The following is a 17,054-nucleotide window of genomic DNA, read 5'->3' as shown; positions in this document are numbered from 1 at the left end:
ACGGCATCGAAACATTGACATATACTACGATATAATTGCTAATGTGCGGGGAAAAAAGTTTTTCGAAGCGATTGAGTTTGAAACTGCATCATGTTATTTTCAGAAGCTCTCAAATTTCTTTTAAACTCATTGTGGTACGTATGGAATCAATTCCCTTAAGATAATAATTAATTATTAATAAGAAATTAAATTGTATGAGGTTATGAAAAGTTTGTGGATGATAAGATTTTATCTTAAAATTAGAAATTCTACCTGAAATAAATGAATTTTAGAACAAATAAATATAAAATTTAATATATGATAATAAAGTTGGAATGAAGACCAACTAAAGGATTTATACATAAAATAATAAAGCATATAATTTCGTTTACATATAATTTCTCCATTTCATCTCCATTCAAAATCTTTTATTAGTTTAATTATCCTTAAAATAAAAAAAAGATAGGTTAAAGACTTAAAGTCCATAAAGGATTCTTAAAAATGTGCGTTACAATCAAATTTTCAAAATATCATGCCCTTATTGGAATCACTTATATTCTCTAATTTTAAATGACAGAAATAAGCATAATTTAACAAAACTTTGATTTAAATTAATAATATGGATTCTAAAAAATTAAAAGTAATCTCATATTCTTAAGGCCTTTTCTATTAGTTTAACTTTTAAAATTTGTTAATAGATATTTAAATTATGTGCTACGTATAATCTGTTAAAATTTCACACCAAAATAAAGTGTCCTATTCTGAATTATTTACATTCTATAACTGTAAAGTGTGACAAACAAACACAATTAATAAAATTTTACTTTTCGTTTAATGATATTAAATAAAAATTAAAAGTAGATTCATATTTTTATTCTTAAAATTTTTGAGGCATGCTTGCTTGTATTTTACTATTGTTTGTAAATTAAATCAACTCTCTTGAATGAAATAAAAATGCCTAATTAATTATTGGAAAAATGTTTTTAAAAAATATAAATTCCAATAAATGCTGAAATAAATTATTTTTTACATGTATGTTAGCCATGAGAAACATGAAATAACATCTTATTGAAAATTATTACACGATATTATTTTTTTTCACATTATTATTGTTATATTTAATAAAACGCACTTATTTTTTAGGTATTTGTAATGTTTTTTCTTCATTCGAATGATATAATTAATCGAGAAATTAAGCAGTTTATTTTCATTGCCAGTTGATACCCATTCTTCTGAAAACAAATTCCGATAAATTCTTGAATTAATTTGTTTAATACCAGAATGTTGTATTCAACATGCATGACTATGAAATAGGCATAATATTCAAGAAATACGAAATGAGTTTATATTTTTTTTGTGGTAATTTAGATTGAGTTGACGAATTAAAATTTATTTTCTAATTATCAGGTATAAATATTTACTTAGAGAAATATTTTAAATAAAATTCATAATTTTGTAATAATATGCATAAAATGTCATAAAATTTTAAAAAATTAAATTACAACTTTTTTAAAACTATAAATTTGATTTAAAAAATAAATTTTAAATAATGAATTTTAATTTATTTATAAGAACGTAAAATTAATGAGGTAAGTTTAATTTTTATTTAATGAAAATCAGAATCAGTTTGAATAGATAAGTATTTTATTTTAAAGGTATATGACAATTTATTTAGAATAGTTTTCGAAATTAAATATTTAAATCATACTCAATCGTTGACAGTATATAGGACCATACAAAAAAAAAATTATCATTTTTTACGCAGCACAACATATATGTACTTTCATATATATATATATATATATATATATATATATATATATATATATATATATATATAAACTCAATTTCCTGAGTATCGACTAAATGAACGTCACATGCAAGTATAATTTATAATATGCTAGGTAAATAGAACTTTAACCAATTTATCTTCGTTTTACTATACCTTATGGAATTTGTCCATCGGTTAACAATTGACATCGTTTGCATATTCTAGGTTGCACACCTTGTCAATAAGTTCATTTTAAATAACAACATAATAAATGTTAATTAATCTACCCATAAAAGAGATTTTTTATTAAAGTAAGATCTCTAATCTCTCTACCTTCTTGCATTGCAATCCAGCTATTTCTATCGGGCCACAGTCTCCTTCAACAATAGTCACCTTAAAGCTTTCGGAATTTTTTAATTGAATCTCACCGAAGTATATTCTTTAGATAATCATTTCCCAAAGTTGTTATTACGGCAAAATTTTTATTTATGGTTTTAAATTTAATATTTATAACAATATGGAACACTTCAAATTAATATATATTTAAATATTTGTGAGAACTTCGTCTAATAAATCAAATAAAAATTAGGGCTTTAAATTTTTAAGTAAATATAATTAAATATACTCAATGTTTGACCTAGCAAAGTTTTAAGAAACTCAAAATCAAAATACCTCTATTATAAAATGAAAATAATTAATTTAATAAAAGATTGCATGAAATGTCTTTCAATAGAATTAAAAACCGAATATATTTATTTATCATTTACTTTCGTTATAGTCTAATTTGATGATGACTGATGAGACTGATGATATTGTCATTTCTGTTTTACTCTTCTTATCTCTATATTAGAATTAATCAAATGTAAAAAGTTAGCACGGAGTTAACTATCAATTATTTTATAATTTTTAGTTTGTTTCAACATACTCACAGAACCTGATGGATCTATTGAATTGTAAGTCTTCATTTTGTTTTCATGCAATAGTATCCTATCATTTATCATTTTTATGATGGTATTATTGGAGGTTAAATAAACAATTTATTTTTTATTTATAGATGCAGTTACATGATTATTCCCAAGTTCACTTCCAGCCCATTTGTTTTTTCTCTAATTCTGTTGCCATCAGTGTTATGAAACTGTTCTAAAAAAATGAGAATTGAAAAACAAGAAAGCCAGAAGGGTGAGAGGATGAAATTCAGCCGACTTCGTATCATCAAAAATTTGACGATCATTTCGTTTTCATTTGTTCTTTTGTTTACGGCTTACAATGGCCTCAGCATGCTTCAGAGCACTATGAACAAAATGGGAGGAGTTGGTACAGTTTCACAAGCAGTCGTGTACATTTCGTTTGGTTTATCATCATTATTACTACCTAACTTCATCATTAAAAAACTGGGCACTAAGAATACCTTATTATTTGCCATGATTCTGTATTTGCCTTATATTGCAGCTAATTTCTACCCAATGTGGATTACTTTGATTCCTTCTGCAGTTCTCATTGGCATAGGGGCCTCTATCCTTTGGGGTTCTCAATGTACATACTTTAACGAATCCTCTGTCATATTTTGCACGCTGGATGAAGATGGCGTCGTTGAGATTTTGAATCACGTAGGCGAAACTTCATCTATTCGCACGAGTTCCGAAAGGCTGTCACAGTACAGTTCACCACATCAAAGTACAGAAGAATTATCATCCAGTAACAATAACTCTAAATGTGGTATCGTGAATTGCCAGTTGTCCATCCGAAATATCAAACGTAAAAGTTTCGAAGAATTAAGCAGAAAAGATTCGAATAATTCAAACAAATCGGAAGTAAATACAGATTCACTGAAAAGACAGCTTCAAGCTAAAATATCATCAGAGGGAATTCAAAACAATGCATGTGATTCACTAAAACGACAACATCAGGTTACGGGACAACCAGATGGCATTCAGAACTCAAAGGGTGATTCTCTAAAGAGGCAATATCATGCTGGACAACAGACTGATGACCATATGCAACAAAAAAAGAGGCAATTAAGTAACATAAATGAAGAAGATATTAGCATTATTTTTAAATCTAAACCTCTAGAAGTTTCAAAGCAAATTTTACCACAAGGAATTAGTTCTTTACCTTCGGATGCAATTCCTAGAAAAGACACCGGTGAATTAGAAATTTTCGAAACATATGCCGCTATTGATTCGGCTAATGCATGCTTCTTTGGCTGTCATGGATTAGCATACTATTCAGCTCAAGTCTGGAGTAATTTAATGACCTATTATGTCCTTCATAAGCATAAATCTCATAATTTCAGCAGAATTTATAGCTGCTCATGTGGAGCGGACTTCTGTGATCCGGAGCCTGAATGTGTAAATGATGATACTGATGATATTACTCCAGATACTCGATACATGCTAACAGGACTATCAGTTGGATTAGGAGTCATTGCAGTCTTGCTAATCTTGTTATTTTTGGATCCTTTGAACAAAGCCAAAGAGCCCGTGACGTTTTCATGGAAACAAGTTCTTGCAACCTTTAATCATTCCAAAAAGAAAGAACAATTGTTTCTGGTGCCGTTGTCGCTTTATGTTGGAATGGCTCAAGGATTTTATACAGCTGATATTACTAAGGTAAATTTAACTGAAATTATTTCAATTTTGCATTGAGAATTACTGTTTGTACAATTATTTTTTATACAGAAATGTGACTGCACTTCAGAGTCAAATATTTAGCCTAGATTGTAAAAAGTGCAAATTATAACGTGCTAATTTTTGGAAATAGACATAATTCTGACTGTCCCTAAAATAATATAATAATATAAAGAATAAATAATGAAATAATATATAAATTGAGTTGAAAATGTGTAAACATATTTAAATTTGAAATTACAAAAATCTGAGCAAATACATACATATAACTATCTCATACAAACGTCTGAAAAGCTTTATAGATAATTGATGGGCTTAAAATTAAAATTTCTGGAATCAAGCATGTTATTTAAATATAAAACTTCGAACATAATAAAATTCTTTGTAATTATATCAATCCAAAGAGTCTTAGTATTTATAGAATTATCATATTTGTTCAAAATATGCTATGAACTTTGTTAGTTGCTAAATATTCACAATCCATGATATAATGAATGAAGTAAATAATTCTGAACAAAAATTAATTGCTCAGTAGAAATTACAAAACATTAAAAGAAATAAGAAAAATAAAGGATTCTGTAAACAATATTGCTTGCTCCTGCATAAAGTCAATTTCGTAGAAATTGCATCTTTATTTATTCGCGGAGTCTTTTTGTTCTTCAAAAGAAATTCTTGCACAAATTACCACTTGCTTAATAAATTGTTTTAAATCAGATTTGATAAATAACAATGCCACTTTTTGCCATTTAACAATGCCGAAGTCAGTTTTCTTACTAATCAATAGAGTATGCTTCATTAATCTAATTAAAAAGTTTGAATTATTTGTATTCCTGTTAGTTCGTGTTCCTTTTTAACTCTTTTTTTTACATTCACTATAAAAACTGACAGATTGTATAATAATTCTTTAAAGAAAATCTCTAAATTTGAATTTGTCCCACGTTAAAATATGCGGTTTCTTTAATAAATACAAGTATCACAGAAAATACGCATTGTTCTAAGGCGTATATTAAATGAAGGAAAACTATTAATACACAGTTTGAAAAAAGAATCATATAGGTTTCGAAATAGTCACTTCTAAAGTAGAAATAAAATAAGATTGCTTAATTAATTTTGTCAGAAAAAGTATGGACAGTAAAAAACATAATTTTATAATGTAGTAAGTAATATTTTATAAAATTGCAATGCAAATAAATATGCCAAAATACATTTTTCCCTTTATTTTTTTCTCTACAAATTATAAGAACCTCTGCAGAAAATTATTTTGTGCATTTGTAAGTTGAGATACATTTCTTGTCATTTGTAATCTTTTTAATAACTCATATTTATAAACATTGTTTCTTTTTCACAACAATATGTATCATTCAAACCATTTCTATCTTTTTATTTTTGCATAAGATAACTAGTATCTAAATGATATATTTTTGTTCGCATAAACAAAACTGATAGTACTTATTTGCATAATAATTGCTAATCGTGGTATGATAATTTACTCGTTATAATGCAATTATACTGATTAATAAAGACACCCAGTTTTTTATGTGTATGTATTTTTGTTTTGGATAGCACAATTCATCTTATCATCAATGATGTTTTTTTTCATTTGTTTAAAATTTAATTAGATAGGGATTGGCACAAATTCAGAAAACTGTGCTTGTTGAATAAAAGCGAGAATGTTAGAAGAAAACAGTTTCGTGCAATATTACTGTTTCATTATTTTTTATGTCGCCCGACATCTTGATAAGAAAAGATATTCCTCATAATATATGTATCTTTTAAAAAATGCGCAAGCATAATCATTTAACAGCTTTCAAATAAAGATCTATTAAAGCGAAATATCACTTACGTACCAAGGATACAGTTTGGCTACATTTTTATTATATTGTCAATAAAAAGACATATTTATATAAGTATTTATTTTATTTTTAAATAATAATTCTATTTTTATACTTAATCGGCATTTATATGTATCTCTATCTAAAATACATTATTGTATTGCATTGTAGTTTTTTGTAACTGAATTTAGCAAAATCTTCATTTACTAATTAGATGACTTTTTGAAAATAAAAATCGTTGATATTAAAATCAAATAATATTTCACATCATATCACTTTAAATTTTTTTATATTTTTTGTGCAGCATTAACTTATTAAATAATGGATATCTTATTATTTTCATTTATTTAGTTATTCTTTTACATAATAATTTTTTAACGAACATGAGTACCAAGCTCTATGTCAATGTTTTTTTTTTGTTTTTTTTAAAATTGATATTGCTTATTAGAATTCATTCTTTGAATCAAGAAATACCTTTTATTTTGTGAAAAATCAGAATTAAAAATTGCTTTTCTTTTCCGCATTTTGTTTTCTATATCAAAATATTTTATAAAAATTTGTAATAAGCCGATTTAGTCATTAAATCAAATTCAGATTAATATCTTTTATAAAAATTTATTAAGGATTTATCTTGAATTTATCCAAGGTGCCAATGTTTTCATGAAACTTTCGCTTTTATTGAAACTATTATTCGAATTATGCGAAAAACTGGTTCACTTGGAAAATTGATTGTGTTCTCTTGCGGATAATTAATACTGATGACTCATCCCGAAACATATTTTTAAGCTTCAAATTGTGACAGGCGTCAAAGCCATGTTGTTAGCCTTATACATGTTCTATTCACTGTATGCATGAACCATCCTAATAATATCCCATGAAATCATAGAGTTATTTAAATATAATTCCCAGAATAATCATCTAAATTATATGGTATTGCATCTTCATTTTCGTACACAGATATTATGCAGAATACTTCTTGCTTGTCTAATAGCAATGGAGAAAATTCGCGTGATTAAATGTTTTATAGAACAATCAAAACGTCTTGGATTTCAGATTAATAATGAAACCTGTAACTCAAAATTAGGCAAAAATATTTTTAAAAATTCAAACTTTCTGTAAATTTCGGAAGAAATTTAGCTGGTGTCACTAAAAAAAATACTTAAAAACAATTGTCTTTAATGACATGAAAATCATATTTGTAACAATGATATTTTGGAGGGTTACAGTGGAAAAATGTTAAAATATCACCTAAATGTTAAATAATCACCTAATTTTATTATAACTCTCAAAAAATCGCTTAGAAAGCACATTTTTATTTGACATTTTCCTATATTTGGCAAGTGCAATAATCTATGTTAATTGGTCAGTCATATAAAGAGCCAACGCCCACACACATTCTCTTTTATTCGTAGTAAATAGAACAAGACGAGGCTATTTCTCTGATTTTCAAAGTGGTGTGTGGTGTTGTACATGATAAATGAAGCTTTATTTTAAGAAATGCATGTAAATCCTTCAAATTTAAAGTTAGAAAAGAAATTTGTTTTAATTTTTTGAAATGGAATTTTTTATAAGAGATTAGTTCTACGCAGACTACAAACGGAATATTTTAAGCTCTTTTCACATACATATATCAGAGGGAGTGGTTCCAAAATTTTTTTTACATACTCTCTAATAAAGATGTTACGCCAAAGAATGCTTTGAATGGCATTGGTTAGTTACAAAATATTAATCTTTGGCGCGAATTCAGCATTTTTACTGAATTTATCGTGTGAACCTTGACGAATGTTTCGGAGATAAATCATTGATATGCTGACATATTAATAGTATTTGAAAATCGAATTTGTGTTTTAGACGCGTTTTTTCCAAACGATTGAAATAAAAATTTCACTCAGAACTGCTTTTGAAATTGCAAAATCACTTACCAAATTTGATGTATTTAAATCGTTGTGTTTTTGAATTCTCTAGTTTACATGTTTCTTAAAGTATTAGCAGACACACGGTCAACCTTTTGTTAGATTTGGCTCGTAATTTAATAGGTGTCTACATTATACATCCTAAATTTGTGTACCGAATTTTATCCCTCTAGCTCCCTTCGTTTTATAGTTACAGTGTTAACTTGTATTTGAACAACTGGACAGACGAAAGGAGTTTACCCAAAATTTGACAGGAATCATCAAAGTTGATGTAAAGACCGTATATTAAATTTATTTCATTTGATTCAAAATTTTTTTCAGTTATTTTTGTCACAGACGGACAGACAAATGGAGAGTCAGACATAATATCAAAAATGTGCTTTTCGAACTCAAGAAGATCTAACACGTAAAAATTCGTCAAAATCTGATGTCCGAATTTTTTGACGATTATAATACTTCCTCTACACTATATAGACGAGGAAGTAATAAAAATACTATTGTAACTTCAAATTGTTTTAACTCTTTTTTTTCCTTTTCAGTCTTACATCGCATGTGCTTGGGGCACCTCTCATATTGGGCTTGTCACAGTTTTCTACGGTTTGGCATGTGCCCTGTCATCGACAGTATCTGGTTGTCTTGTCCAGTTCATGGGCAGAATACCCATCTTTCTGATTGGCCAAATCGGGAATATAATCAACTACACCTTCCTACTTATGTGGAGTCCAGAAGTTCATCATCCATTCATGTTTTATCTGGCAGCTGCCCTTTGGGGAATCATTACGGGGTTATTCTGGTCACAATTGCAAGGTATTTTTTTATATTCTGTTCGTTATATTTTAATATTTAAATAAATGACAAATTTCCAGCCGGAAATATATTGAAATTTTTCATATACGTAGTCATAAAGGTGGAACATAATGCGGACCAGTGTAGGGAACTACAGATTCCCATAAATATTAATGAATCACAATATTAAATATTTGCTAATAATGAGCGAGAATGCATGTGTCTCTGCTTATTTGTGTATTGGTGTTCTATAGGTGAGACTGTTTGACTTTCAGTCACCAAAATTGGCACATATACAGGGTGTCTCAAAACCCTTGACCAAGGCTTTTATTCCTTAAATACTGATCATAGACATATACTGCAAATTACAAAGTTGCATAAAAAAAGGTGTAAAATGTTATGAAATCGATTAAAATTTTCAAGGGATTAAACTTTAAAAAATACAAAATTTAAATTTTTATACATTTACTATACACAAAAATTATTTTTAGTTTCTTTAAATAAAAAAAGTTTTTTTACGATATTAATTTAACAATCGTGCAATTTTTTCTTAAATTTTGTCATTTTTTTTTTAATATATGCTTTTTAAATAATAATTTTCATTGCTGAAATAAAGTTCAAACCATTTTCCTTGTCTTTATCATGAAGATATATTTCTTTCATTGATAAGACAATTATTGATGAATTACAAATAAAATAAATTTTAGTGCTAAAAAAACAGATAAGATATTGAAGGGGAAAAAATGTTACCCTATGCTCTCATTAAAATACCAAAAATGCATTTGAAACACATTGTTACTAGGGTGCTATGTAACAAAGTGCTCTAGGGTGGCATCAATAAAAATCGTATTCAGGAAGATTTTATTGATTTTGCTTATTTGTTTCATATCTTTCATGTGCTTCAGCAATTTGGAAAACACCAATTTAGGAAAAATGATTTTTCCTTCTGTAATGTTTTCTTTATTTACTTATAACACAAAAAGTAGGTCAATGTTTCTACTTATCTGATTGTGATACAGTTTCTTTTTCCCTTAGGTTCAATATAATTTCGCAGATTAATTCTATTATATGGTCGCAATAAAATTGTTTTTTCTCTGCCTCAAGCGCATAAAGAAAATTTCATAAATGAAAAAAAAAAAAAAGACTTCCATATTCTAATGAACTTGCATATTTTAAGTTTCCTTGAATCAAATAACACTTTTCTTTTATTATATAAGCATGTCTGTCAATCCGACTGTATATGTGTGAACGGAATAAATTTAGAAAAATATCGAATATGTCAGATAAAGTTCGATATGTAAAATTTATGCTACAAGTGTAGGCCTGTATCTGCTAAATATTAAACTGTTGATATTGTGCGTGTGCATGGGAAAACCATAGTAAGAAGCGTCACTATATAGATAAATAAAATTTGACATGTGATCTTAACATCAAAATTATAAACTTACATTATATTTTGGACCAAATCTTTCAAAAAGAAAAACGTATTTTTTAAGACGTCTCAGGACTCACAAAATTACTTATAGAAGCAAAAAACTATCTTTTTTCCAACCTGTCTTTTATTTACAAATGAAATAATTGTGTAATCTGAAAATTTGACGTATAATATTTATATACAATCACATTTCATGTTTTCATATAATTTAAGAAAAAATTTTAAAAAATTATAAGAGCATATAAATTGGATTTTTTAAAAAATCTTTAAAATAATCTTAGTCTTAATCTTAATTTTACTGAGAGCAGGATTTTGAATTTAAGAATTAGTAAAAATCTACAAATTCATATTAACTTGAAAAAAAATGTTCAGTTGTGAAGTTATACATATTTTCATAACAAAAAATTTTAAACACTTTAAATGCAATTATTTAAATAATAAAATTTAAAATTTAAAAATAAAATCTACACTGCTGTGCAAAACTTAAGCAAAAGTTGCTTTTTTGCCATAACTACACGAGAAATCATCTGAGAGACACGAAATTTAGAAATGAGAGACAGTATTTAATACTTAAACAATGGCGAAAGCATAGTTGCGCAAAAATGAATACAATGCATATAGTATGGAATAAAAAAAGGCTTTATTGAACCCAAGTACCGTTATGTATGATTGCATGTCCAAAAATAAGAACATCAAGCAAATGTTCCTCAGTATGGTATAGGCATCCCCCCTATTGCAATGGTTGTTTCTCACCGTCTCTCCATACTCAGCACCAGATTGTCCAACAGTTCTTGAGATAAGAGTGCTCATTCCTCAATCAGCATCTGTTTCAGTTGTTGGGTGTTCTCCGAAAGATGTAATCGTGCCACAAGGCATCTCTCCAAATCACCCCACACATGTTCTGTGGGATTTAAATCAGGAGAGAATGCTGGTCAATCCATTCAAATTATATCTTCACTTTCCAGTAGCTGCTAAACATCAGAAGTCAGGTGTAGCCAGACATTGTCATCCATGAAAAAAGAAGTATGGTCCTATAGCACCTCGGAACAGACGCACATGGGAAAGGACCATCTCCTTACAATAGCGATTTCCAGTTACAGAACCTTTGTCGAAAAAGTGGATTTCAGTCCGCCCGTGCAGCATAAAGCCTCCCTGACGACAACTCCAGGACCACTTTAGCTGTTTCTTTCCATAATGCTACTGAAATGAAATCACGTCACCTTTTTCTAAATTAACTGGCGTTGAGAATCACTTGTGGTACTGAAACGACTCTAATCCGTAAAGAGGACACGACTCCATTGATGAGACGTCCAGTTTTTGTGCTCCTTACACCATTCTAAACGGGGCCACCAATGGCCAACTTTCAAAGGAATGCAGAGTTCAGGACGGTGGGCGTATAGGCTACCTTTGTGATGGTGTCTGACCACAGTAAACCGCGACGCTTATCGCCCTGTTGCTGTACACAGTTGTTGAGCAGTAGCGTTTGCTGACTGGTATTGGTCTCTTTTCGCCTGCAGGACAATATATCAGTCATCCACTGCAGTTGTTTTCCTAGGGCTGCCACCACCAACCTAATCTTTTTAACAACTATACCTTTGATTTGGAAGGCTTTCCAAGCTGCGCGAAACGACACTTTTGTTGATTCCAAACTCTTCAGCTACACTGGTCAAACTGCGCCTCTCGTCCAGCTTTCCGATCATTCTTCCACGTGTGAAGTCGTCCAGGTGATTTCTTATAGCCATATTTCACGAAAAATCCACTTGCACTTGCAGCGAATGTCTTAAATTGCGCCTGCGTCCTTCCTTTCCTCGTAGTTTTGAGCTGCGCGTCCTGACTGTATGCGTTTTGCGTACACTCACGTCGCGTATGATGTTTTGTTCCTGACATTTGCATATGCATCACCTTTCTTTTGAAATGTGTATTCATTGTACTGATCGCAATAACCCATTTTCTGTAATTAATGGCTACCTGCTTAAAATTTACATTGTTGCTTAAGTTTTGCAGTGTACTTAAAATTCAAGCAAATTTTTCTGTGAATAATTTATCTAAACTTTGATGTATAACTTATTAAAATTATTATTATTATTATTTAGTAGAACCTATTTTGAATACTTGCATACATTTCAGATTAATAGAATAAGTAGTTTTTGAGATATTCTAAGAGCAAGCTTAATTTTTTTTGTTTTCAGAAAAATGATGTTAAAGATGAAAATTTGTAAAAATAGAATTTGAATAAAGTTATGTAAGTTCCAGAAGCACCGTAATATTTGTTCTTACCATACGCATGTGAAGAATATGTTGTTCCCACATATTCTGTGATGAGGAGGGGTATTAATATATTAAATTTCCAGTGAATTTTGGGAAACACTATTCTACAGTTCCTTTTTTTCCATTTTAGTCCCTTTTTTCTTTTTCCATCATTATTCACCTTACTTCCATGTATTCTAGCTGATCTTCTATATGCCCCCAAGGGTGTGGGTGCTACAAGATAAAAACATTTGATCTAGAAAAATGAAATACAATATGTAGTAATTACCCCAAAGATGAGAATCTGTATAAAATATTTGACAAAAAATTTTTAAGTTATTATTTACTGTTCTAAAATACTCACTCTATTTTTTTCACTGTAATGTGTAACTATGTTATAGAAATATGTGACTAAATTATAACTTATATTTTCATAATTTAGTTACATATTATAATGAAAATATGTGAGAAAATCGAAGAGTAATTTTTGCTATTTTTAAATGAGATTGAAAAATAATGTTTCTGTATCTTCAGAAAGCAAACTAGATTTTTTTATTCTATTTTTTTTTATATATTCATTCAAAAATATCAAATGAAGTTAAAGGCTGGAATAATAAGTTCAATAAGCAACTATAAATGTAAAAGTATGATTTATTGGTAATGCATAGATGTTCCAAGCTGTATAAGTAATAAAATATAATCATTACTTACATACTTTTGACTTAAGTCAAAGACTTTGAAATACTATGGAAGGAAAAAAAACACTACTGTCTGAATTGATAGTCGTTTTTTAGATACCATCATAATAAATCAAACCGGATTTTTCCGGTCTTCAAAGTTACTAATGCGTTCTTTTTCTTTTTTTAAAGCAGTTTCCTCCCGTTATTTATTGATTCAGTTAAAGAAAAGATGGAAACGTGTTTTGAGCGCACACATGTATCTAAAAGCTCTAAATTTTTTTTTATTGAAATAATTTATTGGCTATTTTCTAGTTTCAATAAAATTGAAACATTTTATAAATACTTAGTTGCCGTTCATCTTGAATATAAAAAAGTCTTTAATTTAAAATATGTAGTCGTTTTAAATAAGAGTTAATATTTATTGGAAGTCACTTTTTATTTTATAGTTTAAACCTTTACACTTATGATATTATTTTTTCAATGGCGTTCAGTTCAAATTCAACAAAATTCATCTACTTTCAAGTGATGCGCATGCGTATCTTCAAAAAAGGCAAAGAGAATAACAGAACAACATAAGAAAACATGCAAACAAATTTTGGAATATGTGAGCAGCTTCTTTTATCAGGGAACTGCTAAGTTGTTTGGCTATATCTTAACCTGAACCGAGAACTGATACAGGCCAAAAGTATCAGATCTCAGATTCCATTAATACCGATATCTAATATGACCTTGACCTCTTTCATTTTCACTCAGATAATACTCTATAGGTTTGATACAAAGTCCCAGGCCGACACAAATTTTAATTACAGGGAAAAGAGGCCCAGGGAAAGTGCCTTTTAGGTTGTTTTTGAACTTTGGCGAAGAATTTAGCTTGGCTGCCCTAGAAGTTTTTCATAGATTTGGCGAGAAGAAATGTACATAGGTTTAAGCATGCATTTATAAGAATATTAGATGACATCTATTAAAAAAATAAATTAAATCAATAATCAAGTAATATAATCTATTAACTTGACTAATGAATTAACTAAATTTGCACCAGATTAGTGAGAAAATTAAGTGACGTTTTCTTCTACTTACGAAGAAATTTAATTTTATTCTTTTTTGACATTAAAGAAATGTTAATATTTTAAAGATTTAAAATACAGTAGTTCAGGAAAGTCTTAAGACATTCTAAGGTTGATGAAAGTACGTATTATAATTAAAATTGAATGGTACGACAATCTGTCGAACCAGATCTACTCAAAAATTTTATATATCTCACTCATTCATCTTCTCATTTTAGCATTTTATGGAGTCTTGTTTCAAGGAGACGAAGAAGCAGCTTTTGGCAGCTATTATCTCTACAGTTCCATGGGATGGACTATATCTTTCTTGTACAGCAATTATATTTGCACGGCCATAAAAATTTACATCCTGTGCAGCATATCATGCATCGGAATCGTAGGGTATTTAATTACTGAAAGGAAGCACCACATAAGGAAGAAGCAGATGAACGAACCGGACTGATACTTGTTATTGTTGTTGTCTTTACAATTGCTCACAGTGATATTCATAAGTAATTATTATTTAAAAACATAATGTTGTCTGTCCATTTGATTTCCATATCTAATTGAATGTCGTATATCATGAACATGAATATTCTTCATTTATAAAGAGGCTATGTCAACTCATTGGTATATTTTTAATTGTGTCTTGCATTTAAAATATTCACATTATGGTATGGAGTCATAAGCTATCTTTTATGTACATATATATAAAAATCTATAATATTTGGATGCACTTATACTGTTAGAAGAGACCTTCCAAATGTATATTTTGAGATATATGCATTTTCATAAGTTAGACTAAAAAATTTCCTTTTTGTCTATTTCCAGAATTAATTAATGCATTAATGAATGTCTTTTAAGCAATGGATTAGTACTCAAAATTAAGCAAAATTTCATTAAAAGGTTGCCATAAAATTTTAATTCTTAAAAACTGCATAATTGTCCCAATAATATTCATATATCATATTTTATATCTTTATCTAATAGTATAACGCATCTCCCTTTCAGTTCTCATAATTGTATCTCAATCACTATTTTTTAACAATGTTTCTTATGGAAATAAAGAATATTGTGTAGGAAATTTTAGAAATCTGAAATTCAAGAAAGTATAGTTGCTTAAGGACTGTATAACTTTGCACAATAATATTCATGTATCATTTGTTGCATCTTTATCTAACAATATGTTCCCCTATCTTCTATTAATTTCACATAATTGTATTTTTGGCACTATTTTTAACAATGTGCTTCTTATAGAAAGGAAAAATACTGTGCAAAACATATTTGAAAATTTGAAATAAATTCAAAATTATTCATTAAATATTATTTTTTTAACTGCTGAAAAAAAATTATGGTACTTTTTTAAACCTAATTTTCAGAACAAAGTAATTAGATAATTTATCTTTGCAAACTACAATTTGCAGTATCATGCCCTAAAGCGATAAAAATATTTTTAAAAAATCTTTAAGAATAATTTTTAATTATTTTGATTAAAAATTAATCAAAATAAAATGTTCTTAAACTATCTGTGGAGAAACCTTAAGAAAATCTGTGAGAAGACCTTTGGGACCTTAAGGATATCTGTGTAAAATATCCTTAAATGACCTTAATTTATAATTTTTTAAGCTATTTTTTATAAATTAAATATTATTTGACTTATCGAGAAAGGGAAATGTTTAAATAAAAGATATCTAAAACGATTTTGCATTTAAAAAATCATATTGTCTCTACCCTTTACCATAAAAGCTTAATTTCTGTTTGTCATTAATGGGAATAAGAATTTTGCTTAACTCCTGCTGTTTGTTCAATCCATTCTGAAAATTTCAAAGCATTTTATGAAAACAGAAGAAAAATCATGGTAATTTTATTTAATAAAGTGGATTTAGCTTAATTTATAAGACGATACTTTAGTAAAAAACCTATCAGTTGCAAACTGCTCCATAAGAAATGTACGTGAAAAAGCTGTCAAATGTGCCTTTCATATTTGACATCTTTATTTCTATCCCTTTTTATCAAATTCTGTTCACAATCAGTGAACTATTAATTTTTTTTTCTTTACAACATATTGGTATAATTGTAGAGTCAATTTATCTCACGGAATTTTAAAAAAAAATCTGTATGTTCGTTGGAGATAGAATGGGTGGATGGTATATGTTACTTGACATTCTCGAAGTCTGTGGATAATTATACCATACGTTTTCTTCACTCGTCGCAGAACTAGCATTTTCTTTTTCTTTTCCCGTGTTAAATCAATTTCTTAACTACACACTTCTAAATAATAATAGGAGCAATGTATTCAATACTTAATAATATTTAATTTGAATATTGTGTATGCCAATATTAACCAATTAATGAGCTGATGTGGGTTTATAATGAATTAGGAAGAAAATGCAAGATGTTAATAATAATAATAATATAGTAATATTATTATTATTATTAACACACTGTAAATATTTCAGCATTTTCTTTTCTATTATCAGATTATTATCACATGATCTTTATAACGATTTTACCCAAGAAATATGCAAATATAATAAAAAAAATCAATTATAAAAATAAAAGATTATATATTTTGCATCACTCTTTATAATCAGTGCTTTGTTGGTTACTTATCTTCAACATTAAAGATTTTATGAATGAATATGTCGTTTCCTTACTCGTACTTTACAGTTTTAATCTAATTTGCTTAAAAATTCCTAATAATACTTTTAAATTTCTAATAAAGTGAGGAATTAAAGAAA

The 17,054-nt window shown here is 28.3% G+C and overlaps 1 protein-coding gene across 2 annotated transcripts; it reads left to right on the top strand.

The window, feature by feature from the left end:
- Nucleotides 1–16,820, top strand: LOC129969557 (protein unc-93 homolog A-like). 2 transcript variants are annotated; one of them, XM_056084178.1, is made up of 5 exons: nucleotides 1–134; nucleotides 2,661–2,703; nucleotides 2,805–4,359; nucleotides 8,662–8,929; nucleotides 14,553–16,820. In XM_056084178.1, the coding sequence occupies exons 3-5, from the start codon at nucleotides 2,899–2,901 to the stop codon at nucleotides 14,774–14,776; spliced, it is 1,953 nt and encodes a 650-aa protein (XP_055940153.1). In that variant the 5' UTR covers nucleotides 1–134; nucleotides 2,661–2,703; nucleotides 2,805–2,898; the 3' UTR covers nucleotides 14,777–16,820. The 2 variants fall into 2 exon arrangements, with proteins under 2 accessions (XP_055940153.1, XP_055940154.1); XM_056084179.1 differs by lacking the exon at nucleotides 2,661–2,703 and having other exon boundaries at nucleotides 37–134.
- The last annotated feature ends 234 nt before the right edge of the window (nucleotides 16,821–17,054 follow it).

Source organism: Argiope bruennichi, chromosome 5, assembly GCF_947563725.1.
Source record: "Argiope bruennichi chromosome 5, qqArgBrue1.1, whole genome shotgun sequence".
NCBI lineage: Eukaryota > Metazoa > Arthropoda > Arachnida > Araneae > Araneidae > Argiope > Argiope bruennichi.
The sequence above is the reverse complement of the archived record's forward strand: the minus strand, read 5'-3'. Positions and strand labels throughout refer to the sequence as shown.

Excerpts from the sequence above, each read along its gene's own strand:
- LOC129969557 (XM_056084178.1), top strand. The coding sequence starts at position 2,899 with ATGAGAATTGAAAAACAAGAAAGCCAGAAGGGTGAGAGGATGAAATTC. Across the intron at positions 4,360-8,661 it reads ATACAGCTGATATTACTAAG|TCTTACATCGCATGTGCTTG; the intron begins GTAAATTTAACT and ends TTTCCTTTTCAG. Across the intron at positions 8,930-14,552 it reads ATTCTGGTCACAATTGCAAG|CATTTTATGGAGTCTTGTTT; the intron begins GTATTTTTTTAT and ends TTCTCATTTTAG.